Below are 14,857 nucleotides of genomic sequence, written 5' to 3'. Positions count from 1 at the left end.
CTGGCATGACAACTTTCAGTTCCAGTGATTCTTTTGTTATGCACATATCTTTTGACATTGTTTGGTTGGTTGGTTGGTTGGTTTTCAATAATATATTCATGCTCTTCCCTCATACCCTTCTAGCCCAGCTAATCATACAGAGTAGACCCTCAGTAAATAATGGGATGGGTGGATGGATGATGAATGGAGGTTGATTGGTTGGATGGATTGAAGAATGGAAGTGTGGGTGGGTGGGTGAGTGGATGGATAGATAGATGACTGGTTGGATGGTTGATTGGTTCACTGGATTGAAGAATGAGAATGTGGGTGGGTAGGTGGATGGATGGACGGATGGAAGTATGGGTGGGTAGATGGATGGAAGGAAGGAGGGGTGGAAGTGTGGGTGGGTAGGTGGATAGATGGGTGGATGGATGGATGGACACATCGATGGATAGATGAGTGGGTGGGTAAATAGATTTATCGAAATGTGTAGGTAGGTGGGAAGGTGGGAAGATGGATGGACGAGTGGATGGATGAAGGAAATGCTATACAGCCTCTAGTTTTACATTTTAAAACTTCAGGTAATCATTAGATCATCCTTCCTATCACATCCTTATAAAAAAATTGAAAAATTATAAAGTAGATAGACAAGAATAATTACGAGAATTAGAATTTAGCTGAGTAACCCAACAGAAAGACCACTCATTCAAGGAATCCTGTTTTCAAAATCAGGACAGCCATTTGAGCACCAAAAACTGAATGAAAGAAAACCAGGAAAGATTACATTAAAACGGGCATTAAGCAATGTCTGTGAATGATGAGAAGCAGTAAGGAGGACACTGTATTGGGAGTGAAACTCCCAATTATCTTCCAGCCTTTGGACCAACCCCAAAATCTCCAGCATCTCTTGATGCTACAAATCTATACCCGCTGCTATGGAGACACTGGGGTGTGGGCGTTTACCTTTGCTTGAGAACAAAAGCGTCCATGACAAAGAAAAGAGGAGAAGGCTCCATCTGGGGTCCTCATCAGTAGTCATCAATAGACCCCCTTTGGCTTCACAACACACAAAGTTCTCCCAAGGAGTGCGATTAGGACAATAGAGATTTCCTTTGGCATACCTGACACCAGCCGTACCACTAGGAATTCTAATGGTTTTCATTTGTGAGGAGCCCAGATTTCAATAATAAGGCATTTTTGCAAAGACGAAGGTATTTCTTTTTACCAGGGTTGAAATGGGGCTGACAAAATGCTCACACAGCCTCCTCTCTCATAGTACATATATGTCTGTCGAGCACAGATGGGTTCGTCATAATCACACGAGGGCATTTCACATTCCAAACCACAGGCCCGGATGCATTATCTTTTCTACTGGGACTCTGGATTTTCCAGTTAAGTGGCGAATGCTCTGTAATTTCTCTCCATATCTTTTACACCATGATGTTTCACAGTTTTCCCTAAATACGTTTTGATATTGCATTCAGCGTGAACTCATGCTGGTTAATCAACTTACGAAAGGCATTATTTGAAAAAAGGCATTATTTGTATTGCTATGAAAAGTGTTCTTCAACATGACAAATATATTCTTGTTCATTAACAAAACATTCTCAAATATAATCTTTTTTGGTTATTTTGTCAAAAACAAGAGCATCAAAACCGTTAGCCTTGAGCCCTAGTAATAAGTGAAATCAGGTGAGTGTTTAAGTGAAAGAGGGAGAGGGATTTTTACTTCCCTGCTCAATATTTTTTAAGTGATTTTAAAATGCAAGCAAGTTATTCGAGATCAGAACTTTATTTTATTGTAGTTACACATTAGAATCACCTAAAATTTTACATTTATCCCCCATGAAGGTAGGAATCTCGCTATGCCGCGAGAACCCCATAATTAATGATTTTGTAAGGACTGGTTGTAGTCAGGATACGCAAGTCTGATTTTAAGGCGAAGCTTAAAGGTACCACTGGTATGTGAGGTCCGAGTGTCTTCTCTGCTGTTGACTAAAATGTTGAACATCTCAAGATGGAGGGCAGCCCCCCGGGATGCCTCACCTGAGACAGCCCTAAATTGCCTGGCTCGTAATTCACCTCAGGGGTTACAAGACACTATCAGCAAGTGGACCGTTCTGTGATTTCCAGAAACTGCTGGGTTTCTCTTCTGTATGAATCTAGGCCCAGCTTTGCCTCCCTCTTGTCTTTCCTTCCTCGTGGGGCTTCTGCACAGAGGTTCTGCCCTCATTTCCAGGTCCCAGCAGCCCTGAATGTCCCTGGGACCATGGCCTGCATGCGTGCAGGGCACGGGGTCCTCACTGTGGTGTATTCTGACCAACAGGGGGCCAGGGGTGGCACTGGGCACACCCTCGCCTGATCTGTCTTGTGCTTTGCTTTGGCCTCAGTGGTCGGAGGACGTGTGTGCAGCCCACCTCACCCAGCGGGACGGGTACCAGGCAACGACTCAGGGCCAGCTGAAGGAACAGCTCTACCAGGAAATCATCCACTACTTCGACAAAGGCAAGGTAAAAAAAAAAAAATTTTTTTCACTCTGCTTTCCTTTTTATGTGTACCTTCCTACAGCACACGTCGTGTAACACAGGAACCGGACACTTGCCACAGTGTATTGGAAGGTTTTATGCGTGGTCCACCCGCTGGGACTTCTAAGTAGAAATCCTAGCCCAAAACCCTGCAGTTTTTCCCTTTGCAGGGGCTCTGCAAGTAAGGACTAAAAAGCACAAGTGCTTTGCTTGTCCTGCTGGAGAGAACCGTGTCTGGAACCTTGATTTGGAAAAGCTTCTGGGCACGTAGAACAAATGGATTCCTTTAACAGTTTGCGTTTTTCTGTGACCGCTGAGAAATGAATCCTGTGGTAAGACCCGTAGTGCTCTGTTTTGGTGGATTCTAGATTAAGTGGCTCCCACAAATTATTTATTCCTTGGAATTCTGTGAAAAGGAAACCTGCCATCATTTTTTCCAGCTAGTAACAGATCTCATTAGCGTAGTTTGTGATTCACATAAGCTGTAACTATTTGGGGAGGGGGGAAGGTACCTGAACTTTGGAAGTTTTAAAAATCTGCCACCAAAGGGACTTTGGAGCTCATTCTGGGACTTCCTCAGGATTCGGAACTCCTCTTGGTTACCTGCTTTTTTTCTTCACTCAGGGGAAGGTAACCAGAGACTCCATGGAGGTACTGTGTGCGTCTCCTAGGGCTCCTGTAGGAAAGCACTACCAACTGAGTGGCCTTAAATGACAGCAGTGGGTTCTGTCACCGTCCTGGATGCTCTCAGTCTGACGCAAATGTGTTGGCAGGGCCGTGCTCTCTGTGTGAGGATGACGTAAGGGAGAATCTGTTCCGTGCCTTCCTCTTAGTTCCTAGGGCCGCTGGCCACCCTCGGCGTCCCAAGCTCCGCCCCCGACAGCACCCTGTGTGTGTCGCCGTGTCCAGATTGCCCTCTTCCAGGCCCACTGGTCTTTGGATTTACCGCCCGGTCTGGTGCGACCTCCTCTTCACTGATCACATCCAAGGGCCCTATTTCCAAATCAGGTCACATTCACAGAAACCAGGGATTAAGACTTCAACATGTTTGGAGGGGAGGGAGCAGGGGGAGGCAGGACACATACAATTCTACCCGCAATAGCACTTAGAGCACAAAAGGATGATGGCCACTTCTTTTCGTGGCTGTCGATATAGACCAAACCCTGCTGAAAAGATAATGTGTGTTGTATTCATTCCCTACTGTCCTTGACATAGACAAAAAATCAAACTATTCAGAATAGCATGGAGATCGCCCAGAGGCCACTTGGAAATGTTCTGTGGATTACGCCTGGTCCTGCAGTGGAACGGAATATATTTCTTCATAGCAACGAGATGCTTTCATAATTAAGGCTGATTACTAAAATTTTATTAGTTCAGCTGGGGGAACCCTGTTTCTCAGCAAAGTCCTAGAAGAAATGAGGCTGATTCAGCCATTCCTTACCCTGATGACTTCTTGGCTTGCTGTCTTCTGGCCTTGGAGTGGGCAGAGCAGGAAAGGGACCTGGGAGAGCCGAATGTCATCGGAGCTGAAGGAATGTGTGCCTTTGCTCATGACCATTCTGGGCTCTCACAGTTTCGATGCACCCTCTGACAGCGTCAGCCCTGAGACTCCTCCTGTCACCCCTTATTCCCTCCCTCACACCCTCTATTCCGGCCACGTTGCCCAAATGTGGGGGGGCCTCACACACACCAGCCCTGCCTGCCTCTGCCCAGGGGCTTCTGCTTCTCCTGCTCTTGGCTGTTTTCTTCCCATCTCAGCTTGAATGTCATCCCTCCTCTGACCCCCACGATGTCCTCTCCTCCTCCACAGCACTCTACAGTTTGCAGCGATAAGTTTGTGCATGTAGGTTGTCAGCAGCTCTATCAATAGGCTGTCAGCACCAAGAACATAGTAGCCACACATTTTCTTCCCACCGTGTGTCTAATTCTCAAAATGATTGGCATGTAACCCGGTGGGCATTTGTTGGAGAAACCAGTGAAAGAGTGAATGGATACTCAGCCGTTAAGAGTGACTCCTGACAGTGGGAAATGCTCATTTATCGCAGGTCAGTGGCCTTCAATAAATAATAAAGAACAGAGTCCTTTTCATTTTTAGCAGAGGCAGCCTCGTATGGAAAGGGGAAGAAAAGAATGTGTTCAGTTTAGAATAGAGTGGTTCTCAACTGGGACCCTCAGGAGACATTTGAGGTTGGTGTGACTGGGGGAGTAGACAGCCCTCGCCCTGGTGGATGAAGGTCAGGGACGCTGCTGAGCATCCTGGAACGTACAGACAGTCATACGACAAAGAATTCTCCAGCCCAAAATGTCAGTATTACCAAGGTTGAGACATCCTGGTTTTGAAAAAGCTCAAGTGACAAAACATTAGAGGCAGAAAGAGAAGCAGGCAGAGGGAGCGCTCTCACGTCGTCCTGTTTTTGGAAGAGACACGGAGATGGTTACGGGAAAGTGACCAGTTGGCTTACCTGGAGTCCGGAAGACTGTGCTTGTTAATCACAGTGTACGAGGGTTGTCTCCACAGTAGCTTTTAGACTTGTCTTGGCAAAACAGATTGAAAAGCACTTTCTGAGGACTTGTTACTTTTCCACTAGAGTGTCAGAGAACCAAAGCCCCCTCATCCGTCGGAAGCGCACTTGGAGAGTGAGCACAGGTGAGGGAGAAAGTTCGTCAGATGAGATCTGAAGTACTCGGGTGATTAGCTTCGAGGCACAAAAACTCAGTCTGACGTCAACAAGCGTGACATTTCCTGGGAAGAAGAGAACAGAAGGAAGCAATTACTCATCACCTCCATCAGTCCCGATGGGTAGGAATATGCTAGAGTTTCAGCCTCCTGAAGTCTCAGTGGCTCTGGGCCACCCAGGGGTGTTTTCCACTCATGCCACTGTGTGCTGCTGTCCCAGAGCCCAGATGGGCACGGGTTCCACTACAAAGAAACGCAGCCATGAAGGGACGGCGAGTTGCCAGACCGGGCCTTGCACACCCTTGTCCAGAACTGACCCACGCGTTTCTGCTCATGCCATTGGCTAAAGCAAGTCACGGGACCACAGTGGGCCCCAGGGGGTGGGAGTGCCCAGAAGGAGGGGCAGACGTGCAGCACCTCCCCCTCTGAGGGCGTTGAAGTAGACATGTGAGTCGGGCTTCTAACGGGGGGCTCTCAAGGCACGTGGAGATTACCCCAGTAGGTGTATGTTCTAGAAAAGGTGATATACACACAAGTCCCCCAGCTAGTACAGCTCCCCACAGCTGGACACGTGGAAATGGAGATATCTCACAGAACCTGGTGTTGGGCTTTGATCGCCATTTCTCCATAGTTGAATTTCCTTCTTCCGTCAGGGCAGGGCTGGGCATGGCATGCACAGCAGGAGAAAGTGAGCTCCTGTTCCCTGTGCCTAGGACCCTGGAAACTGCCCAGCCAGGGAGGGAGGGAGGTAGGAGGTCACAGAAGGGATCAGAGTTGGGCACTTTGTGCCAGATCACTTTCATTTGGACATGGGTGTCCCTGCCGGGTGGAGGTCTGTGCAGGACTTGAGAAAAAGAATGTCCTCTGTGCCTTTTCGGAATACAGTGGAGTAAGACAAGTGGCTGTGCTCATTGCTGCAGATCACCAAAGCTGATTTTGGGAGAGCCTCGATGTACACGTTTCCATACCCCGTTCCCAGATTGCAGTCACCTTGGGGGGAGCCTATCTCGCAGTGGCTCTTGGGTGATGGATGGCGAGTGTTCTAGGCAATGGGAACTTGAGAAGGGCTTCAGTTAATGCAGGGGACCCCTGAGCAGGTGCACAGGGGAAGCTGGCGCTCAGGCAGTGGGTGGGACTGTAACCTGAGCATTCTGATCCTAGAGTCACAAGGGACATGTATGTGGTCATTGGTGCCTGAACATAGTCATTGGCGTCTGAAGTGTGGCCAGTCCAAACCAAGATGGGCTGTCAGCATATAATACATGCAGGATTTTTAAGACTTAGTGTAAAGTAAAGAACATTGTTGAGAGCTGAGTTGCTTGTGCCAGAAATTCACATGGTCAAGTCCTAATCTCTAGGACCTCAGGATGTGACTGCCTTTCGACCTCCGTCCATGAAAGAGTTGATAAAGTAAAGTGAGGTCACTGGGATGGGCCCTGATCCAATCAGACCTGTGCACTTCTAAGAAGAGATTAGGACACAGACACACAGTAAGGACCCTGTGAGGGCAGAGTGAGAAGAGGTGCCTGTACACGCCAAGGACAGAGGCCTCCAAAGAAACCATCCAGCCCGGGGCTTAGTCTTGGACGTGCAGCCTCCAGAACTCTGAGGGGATAAGTGAAGGGCGGGTACCCAGTCCATGACGTACTTGCAGCCACTAGAGCGACTCATGCCAACATCAAATATCTCACTAATTTCTGTGTTCTAATTATGTGCCAGAATGGTAATGTTGTAGGTAAATTTTACTAAAATGAATTCCATTTTTTAAAATGTGGCTACTAGTAATTTGAAGTGACATACTTCTCGTGTATCATGTTTCTATTGGACGGTGCTGATCTGAGCCAAAGACTCTGTTACTGAGTGTCTAGACCCTGGTCCTGCTGGCATGTCCGTCCACGTGCTGGTGTGGAGGGAGGGTTTGCCCTTCACCCTCCGGGGCCGTCTCAGGCAGCTGGGACTGCTTCTTTGCCTGTTGGCACTCGTGCTGAGTGGATATTTGAAAAACTAGGCAGTATCTAAGAGAATTAGATGGGGACCAAAGCTAGGAAATAATAGAACTTATGTCAGAATGGAAAGGGAAAACATGGTAACAAGCATCAAAATTAGATTTTTTTTTTCCTGTGACCCAGTGTCTTTTCTACAATTTGGGGGGGAAAAAACCTGTCAGGAGTGTGGGAGTTATTCACGTCAGGAAATTTGAGGGGATGCGTGAGTCAGGGACTCCTTTAGGGCAGAGGATTCTTGGAAGGGAAAACACGGGGCAAATGTTAGGGAAGGAAAGAGGCAGAAAGGGAAGGAAAGAGCTGTGAATGAAGATAAACCAAGAGAAACCAAGAAAAATCAACATAGCTTTGTTGGAGCAAGATGGAGCTTTCTGGTGCTTATTTTATCTTATTTTATTTTTAAAATGTAGCATTATGCCCCTCAGATATGTTGTTCTCTTTCCTGCTTTGACCAAAATCAGTTATAATCTCATTCTCAGTTTCCCAAGCTCTGAAGGATAAGTCATGTTCTCTCAGTGTGATTTGCGTATTTAAGTGCCTTTGGGAATGACAGCCCCTGACAGACGCGCTCTGATACCTGCACTGGCTGGGCCGGGATCCTACCTGAGGCCCTGCTGAGCAGTTCCGGTCTTTGGACAGAGAAGGTCTTTCTAGAGCCGGCTCATCCACGGTCCTCTTTTCACGAGCTCTCTCTTCCCGGTATCTGGTCCCAAGGGCCTGCCCCCATCTCCCTGCCACTCTTCCCCGGGGGCTACCACACTTCATGAGACATAAAGTAAAGTGTGTGGCCACAGTATCTAGCATGGCTTGAAGCACTTCAAAGATCCCCATGCCCCTGGGTTCCCCCAACCTCCTCCATCAATCCCCCCACCTCCACCAATCCCCCCACCTCCTCCACCAGTACCCCCACCTCCTCCTTCAGTCCTCTCTTTACCCACAACATCTGGCCTTTGTCGAGAAAAGGCCAGATGCTCTTTTGATTCCCAACCGCCTGGACTTGCCATGGTCTTCCCCGGGTGTGGAAGGTCCCCTTGTCGCCTGCTGTCGCGTTCCCATGCTCTCTCCATCTTGGGCCCTCCCTGCCCCCACTGTCCATGAAGATGTCATCCTAGGCACTCATTGCCCTGGCCTTAGAACTATTTCTGTGTCTCCTGTCTCTCTATGCTTTGAATATCTCACCCTTTTCAGCCCCCTGAGCACTCCGGGGATCTTGGTAAAATGCAGACTGCGATTCAGTAGGTCTTGGGTGGGGCCCAAGGCTGCATATTTCTAAGCAGCTCCTGGTAATGACAAGGGAGCGGGTCCAGGGACCACCTCAGTCACCAGACCCTGCTTTGGCTGAAGCTCCTTGAGCTTCTGTGTCCCTCTCAGGGAGACCAGTGTTGCATAGGAACTGGACACTCGGGGGAAAAATGTTTTTAGTAAACTTTACTTTTGAGAGCAGTTTCGGGTTCACAACAGAATTGAGTGCAGGGAGTTCCCCTCCCCCTTCTCCACCCCTGCCCTGACACAGGCACAGCTCCCCCACCATCAGCGCTGCCATTCTGGTTCGTCTTTTGCTGAGTGGAGCACCTTCTGGCCGGCACTTGAGCAAAAGACTTGGAAAGGGCACCGTCACTCAGACATGCCACAAAGTGCCTTCTGTTAGGCATGTTTGTCTCCTTTGTGTGGTCTTGCTTCCTGGCCCAGACTCTGAGTCCCTGAGAGATCTAAGGGGGCAGATCCCTGAGCTCAGTTCTGCAGTGTGTGAGCTCTGGGGGGCCTGGGGAAGCATTCCCCAGGCTCCTTTCCCGAGCCTGATGCTTGCTGTACTTCAGTACCACGTTCACTGCAGAGCCTACAGATCAGACAAAGACAGTCTTGCAAAACCTGAGCCGGCTTTTCCTTCCTGGATTCTGTACATCTTCTAGAAACGACAGTTCTCTGTCAGGATGGCTGCAGGGGCTCATCAGTGAGTGAGCAGGACCGCCACACTGGGAGGGTGTCCGGGGTGGGCCATGACCTCTGATTTCATTGCTGACCCAGGTTCTATCCCCAACGCCATGATCTGCGTGCTGTGATCTGCGTGATCGTGTGATGCAGGATCATTGAAATCACAAGAATTTGGTGTGATCTCACATTTATTTCATCTTAAGGGGAAAACATTACAGCTCTGATTTTAAAACGTATATCCGGGTAAGGGGATCTCACGGCACGGTTGCATTTAAAGGCTGGGGATCACGAAATTCTAAAATGGAAACTCAACAGGGCCTCAGTCTGGCAAAAGTATGACTCAGTTAAAGCTTCATTGATACAGGCTGTCACCATGTGGCTGGGTCCTTGTGTCATTAAGAAAGTCTTCATTATGTCCTTAATGTATGGAAACTTTACGCATTCCAGAGCTCATTTGCACTGTTAAATTTATTCATCTTCCCAAGGGACACAGGGACAGAATCCAAGGCAGGGACGTCCCTCGAACACCTTGGTGGGCAGTGAAGGAGCGGGTGCCCGTGGAAGGCGTCCCAGGGACTGCGGGGATGGCGGAGGACAAGGGACCAGGCTTGGAGTATATTTAAAGTTTCCTCTGCCTTTGTGCTCTGAACGCTGTAAAGCTGAATGGATTTTCTTCTGCTTAATACCGGACACTCCGGCTTTTGAATTATGTCCTGTTATCTTTCCGTGTTTCTTCCACATGAAGTCATTCTTCTATTTTTGCCTTTCTATCATTTTAAAAAGTTTTGAATGTCTTTCAGCCAAGCTCTTGGGCTTTTCATCTTTTTCTCTCTCTCCATACAACGTCATTTCCATCTGTTGCCCCTTTCATTCTTTTACGGTCCTTCCTTCCTGGGCTAATAACCACTCCTAGCTCCTTCTCCATTCTGTTCTTACCACCCGTTTGAGCGTCCCCCTGAAAGCCTGCTGTCGGGTTTCATCCTGGCAGACGGGCGCTCTTTCCCGAGCACGCTCTGCATTGTCTGCCTTATTGTGTTTGGTTGAGGCCTAGTAATTTCCAATAAAGCCCTTAATCCAAGTGCTTCGCTGAAAATTACCAGGCTCCTCTATGGAGGATGAGTCAAAAATAGCAGCCGTGCTATCAGGAGTGCGGCGTCAGAGTGCGGGAGTCCTCAGTAAGCCGCGTTAAGCCACCTCTGAAACTGGGAAGCAGCCCGGCGGGGCCTGGAGAGGGAGAGCGGGACTGCTGGCCGGTGTGCGGGGCGAGGCTCCGACTCGGCTTCCAGCCGCAGCTCTGTTTCCTTTTCCCTTAAAATAACCTCGCCTCGACAAAGTTCGCACTTTGCCTTGTGCCCAAGTCAAAAATGAGGCATTGCGCGTCTTCCTGTGAACTAAAAATAGGGATTTGGGGAGTCAGTGTCTGCATTTGGTGAAATGATTCCATTTCTTCTCTAAGTCTTTGGGGTGAAGTTTTCTCATCCGACGAGTTTCCCTTTTAAAGCGCGGCGGTGATTGTGGGGACTTCAGGCACAGGTGGAGACACCGTCTTCCTGGGTTCCTCTCAGCATCCCCAGATGTTTGGGCATCTGGATATTTGCCAGCATCTGTTCAGTTAGGGAGAATCTGACCTGCTAATGTGTTCCCAGAGATCACGTTGATACTGATTTGCTTCTATAAAAAAGGAATAAGTTTGTCTTTTTATCAAAGCATGAGCGAAATCAGTGCTTAGAGTCTGTAACCACACTACTCCCCACAGTCTGCAGGGTCCCTAACAGGTATTCCATGGCCAGGGCTGGAATGACGGAGGCCTGCCTCCAGGGGGGCCAGTCCACCCCCGGGCTTGTGTGCAAGCAGATAAGTAAAACCTTCCTCTGGTCCATCATGCTGATGGGTGCTGGGTGTACCTGTCTAACAAGTGTGGGAGTGACTGCTTCTTTTAGGGAGAAAGGAAAGGCTTCCTGGAGGAGGTGACACATAGATGGTCTCCTGAGGAAGGAGATAAAGTTTGCCTGGCAGTGGCTGGGAGAAGCAGGAATGGTAAGGAGTAGGAGTCGTGCTAGCTCACAGAGGGCTCCCGGGCCTTCTTGCTTTTCTGGGGATGCCAAGGAATGTGTCTACAGGCTGGTGGTTGAGGGGTCCCGAGACACACATAGGAGACTTGAGAGCCACTTAGCCCTTGGCCTCGTATGTCTCCTGAGGATTGGATTTACTGCATCAGGCACAAGGAGCCCTTGAGATCACATGAGAAGAGGCAACGGTGACTTCATTTTCCTCTTGCCCAGCAGAGGAGGGCGGTGTTGCTGGGGGAGTGGGGGTGGGGACCCGCGGGAAGGCCAAAGCAGCTGTCCAGGCCTGGGATGCGGCGGCCCCAGGCAAAGTGGCCGGCAGCAGGGATCACAAAAGGGAGGTGATGTCTCCAGAGACTAGAAGTCAGCTGATCACAGAGAGCCTCTTAAATGGGCCGATGTCAGAAGAGCAAATGCCGGGAGGAGCCAGGGTGCCCGGCACAGCCCAGTGGCCTGAGGCAGAGCGATGGTCGGTGTCCTCACGGAGCTGCGCGGTCGGAAGAGACGCTCCAGCTAAGCCCAGTGAGGTTTGACCTCCCACCAGGCAGTTAAAGCCGTTCTGAGGGATGAGGCTCCGTTCCTGGCCCATGTTCACTCTCTTTTCCGAGTAGTTGACTCTCCAGCAAGCAGTTCCCTGGCACTGTGATGCCCCATCACCCTCCACACATCCTTGGTGTACCCTCACCCACCGGTCTCTGTCTGTCCCTGTATGCTCTGCTTCCGTCCTGTTGGAGGGATGGGCTCTCCACGCCCCTACCCTGTGCCCCGGAGCCCCTTGCCTGTCCCTGGACGTCAGGCCAGCCTGTCTGTCCTGTCTGCAGTGTCCGTCTTTTGCTCCCTGTAGGCCAATAATACATATCCGCCTGTACCCGTGCCCTTGTTTCTCCCATCTTAAGAAGTTCTCTCTCATTCTGACTCCTCTCTCCAGCCACTGTCAGTCTCCTGCTTCCTGCACTGTTCCTCAAAGAGCTCTCTGTCCTCATTTCTGTCCCTCTCCTTGTTGTCTAGAGCCTGCTCCCGTCATAGATGCCCAGTAACTCCCCGCGGAACGGAGCAGCGTCCCTTCTTTGCCGCCTGACGTAGGCTTTTCTCTTGCAGGACTGAGATGTCCTGGCCAGAAGAAAAACCGCAAAACCTCTATGTTATAAAGATGTCTTTCCTTCCTTGCTTTTCCTTTCAGGGCGTTAAAAGCTGAGCAGATAGTTTCCTGTCCCGACAGGTAAAGAATTTCTGTCGGGGAGAAACAGGTCAGGTTCATGACCGAGACTTAGATGGGCAGTGATTCCTTGAGTACTTGACTGCTCAGAGGGGCAGGGTTTAGTGTTGATGTGGTTTGAGAACCTTGTCATCGAGGCTCCCTGAGCCCAGCCCAAGTCCTAGGTCCCCCTGGCTTCCTGACCTGTCTGACCAGCTTTCTCGGGTGCTGACTCTGTCTCTGCCCCCTCAAGAGGAGGACAGTATTATGACTGCCCGATCAGACAGCTCTGAGCTGCAGACCACAGAGACAGTGCACCTGCTGGGCTGGGAAGGGGGAGCCTGACCCTGTCACTGAGAAATGTCTTTGGAAAAATGTGGCTCCTTTGATTTGATTAGCCAACGCCAGGTGAAAACACCAGGACCCAGGATGGGGCTTGGCTCAGGAAAGCAAGAGGCCTAGAGAGAGGGTGAGGCCTGTAGGGTCTCTGTTTTTTCAGCTGAGCCACAGCCCTTGGAGTCACCGTGGCCCTTCTCATGACACACGTTTTCTCTGGGGACTCCTTCCCCTCCTGCTAGAGGGACTGGAAAGAGACTGAAGCACAGGCTCCGGGACCCGCTTACTGGACAAGACCTAAATCTGGTTCTGGGCCGCCTCACTTCCCTCTGTGCTACGGGACCTCAGCTGGAGTTCTGGATTCTTCCATGCCATAGCACCTTCATCTATTCAGACGTGAGAGACCTACATGGGGTGGGAAATTCAGAGGCTGCTGAATATGAGTCTTCCCCCAACAGTTGCCTGGAGAAACAGCTGACTTGTAGAGGAACGGCTGAAACCTGGCGTCCCATAAAACGTCTTCACTGGGGACTCCTGGGGGGCTCAGTTGGTTAAGCATCTGCCTTTGGCTTAGGTCATGATCCCACACCCACGGTCCCGGAATCAAGGCCCACGTCGGCCTCCATGGTCCTCAGGAGTCTGCTTCTCCCTCCCTCTGCCCCTGCTCATGTGCTTTTTCTCTTTCTCTCTCAAATAAACAAATAAACAAATAAAATCTTAAAACAAAACAAAAAGTATCTTCACCGGTGAGTCATTTAGACTAGTAAGTGAATTAAACCAGAGTTGCCCACGCAGTCCCAGTGAGTCATTGCCAGCCTGAATTATCAAAAAGGGACAGTTGTCCCGGCTGGCGTCTTCTCTGTCGTCTGCCACGGCTCCTTTGTCCAGGGAGGTCAGTGTTGTTCTGCCCGAGTGGCTCGCCGTCAACTGAGTACTCCGTAGGAAATCCGTAGCTGTTCTGTTTTCTACGGCCACTGTCTGGGAATTAAGGGAAGCGTTTCATCAGAAGAAGAAAAAAAAAGTTCTGGGCGCCTGGGGGGCGCAGTCGGTTGAACATCCAACTCTTGGTTTCGGCTCAGGTCATGATCTCAGGGTCATGAGATCAAGCCCCGCATGGAGCATGGTGTCTGCTTGAGATTCTCTCTCTCCCTGCCCTTCCCACTTGTGCATGCTCACTCTCTCTCAAATAAATCAATCTTTTTAAAAAGAAGAAAGGAAAAAAAATTATATTCATGAAACGTGAAGAAATGGGACTTCCTGAAACTGGGAGGTTCAAAATGATGGGGACGAGATAGTCCTCTCCAGCATGAAGGAGCCAAAATCCTCTGACGGCAAGAGCTGGTGGGACAGCGCTCTGTGCTGCAGGTAACCCACGATGTCAAGAACGCAATAAAGTGGATTAAGGATTTTAATCAGAAAACAGGGCCGTGTGAGGATCTGGTGCTGTTTCATTCAGGGCTATGGTAAACCTCATCGCCTAGCCCAGGAGCTGAGGCAGGACGTTCAAACCCACAGGTCAAAGCAATTCTTTCCTGGAGGTCATCTCGATCTTGACCGCATGGAATCTGTCTTCTCCCTGGTACTGAAGCATCTTTCAGGGTGTTCATATCGGAAATAGGAATTGCCCCCCCCACCCCGCTCCTTCGAGCCCTATCCAATTAAAAGTAGACGAAAATCTCCCTAATGCAGAATCCTTTAAGGCCCTGGGGGGGGGTGGGGGGGGTGGGGGGGAAGAGAGTGGAGAGAAGGTGTATTTATAGAGAATCTGATAGAAGACATAACGTGTCACCTCAGGGTGAGTCAGATAAGATATTTATTCAAGACTAACATTTCTTTTAAAAACAATTACTTTTGATATGTATCTAAAGCATCTCATCTTTCTTTTAGCATAAACACAGATTAGCTTTTACTCAGTAATAAATTAGATGCCCAAACATTTTAGGCGGTTAATAGAGTATGTGTTTGCTTGCACAAAACTTGAACAAAATTCCCTTGACAGAGAATCACAAGTAAAGGTAATGTTTTCTTTGAAATGGAAAGACTCTAAGGGAGGAATTGGTTACTGGAGCTTTAAAGAAATACAAAGTACAAGAGGCTTCTCCTTCCTAGAAATGTGAGTTTGGGCCCCGGCAGAGGACCCAGGA

General features: G+C 49.4%; 1 protein-coding gene across 4 annotated transcripts in view; it reads left to right on the top strand.

Moving 5' to 3' along the window:
- Positions 1-14,857, top strand: part of DOCK1 (dedicator of cytokinesis 1) — a 490,685-nt gene that overhangs the window by 437,040 nt on the left and 38,788 nt on the right. For all 4 annotated transcript variants that reach the window (XM_032882088.1, XM_032882091.1, XM_032882090.1 and 1 more), the window contains exon 38: positions 2,370-2,489. In XM_032882088.1, coding sequence (XP_032737979.1) covers positions 2,370-2,489 — 120 coding nt within the window. The remainder of the gene's footprint in view (positions 1-2,369; positions 2,490-14,857) is intronic.

This window comes from Lontra canadensis, unplaced genomic scaffold (genome assembly GCF_010015895.1).
Source record: "Lontra canadensis isolate GAN:19392208 unplaced genomic scaffold, GSC_riverotter_1.0 scaffold79, whole genome shotgun sequence".
Lineage (NCBI taxonomy): Eukaryota > Metazoa > Chordata > Mammalia > Carnivora > Mustelidae > Lontra > Lontra canadensis.
Note: the sequence above shows the minus strand (reverse complement) of the source record. Positions and strands in the feature narration are given on the sequence as shown.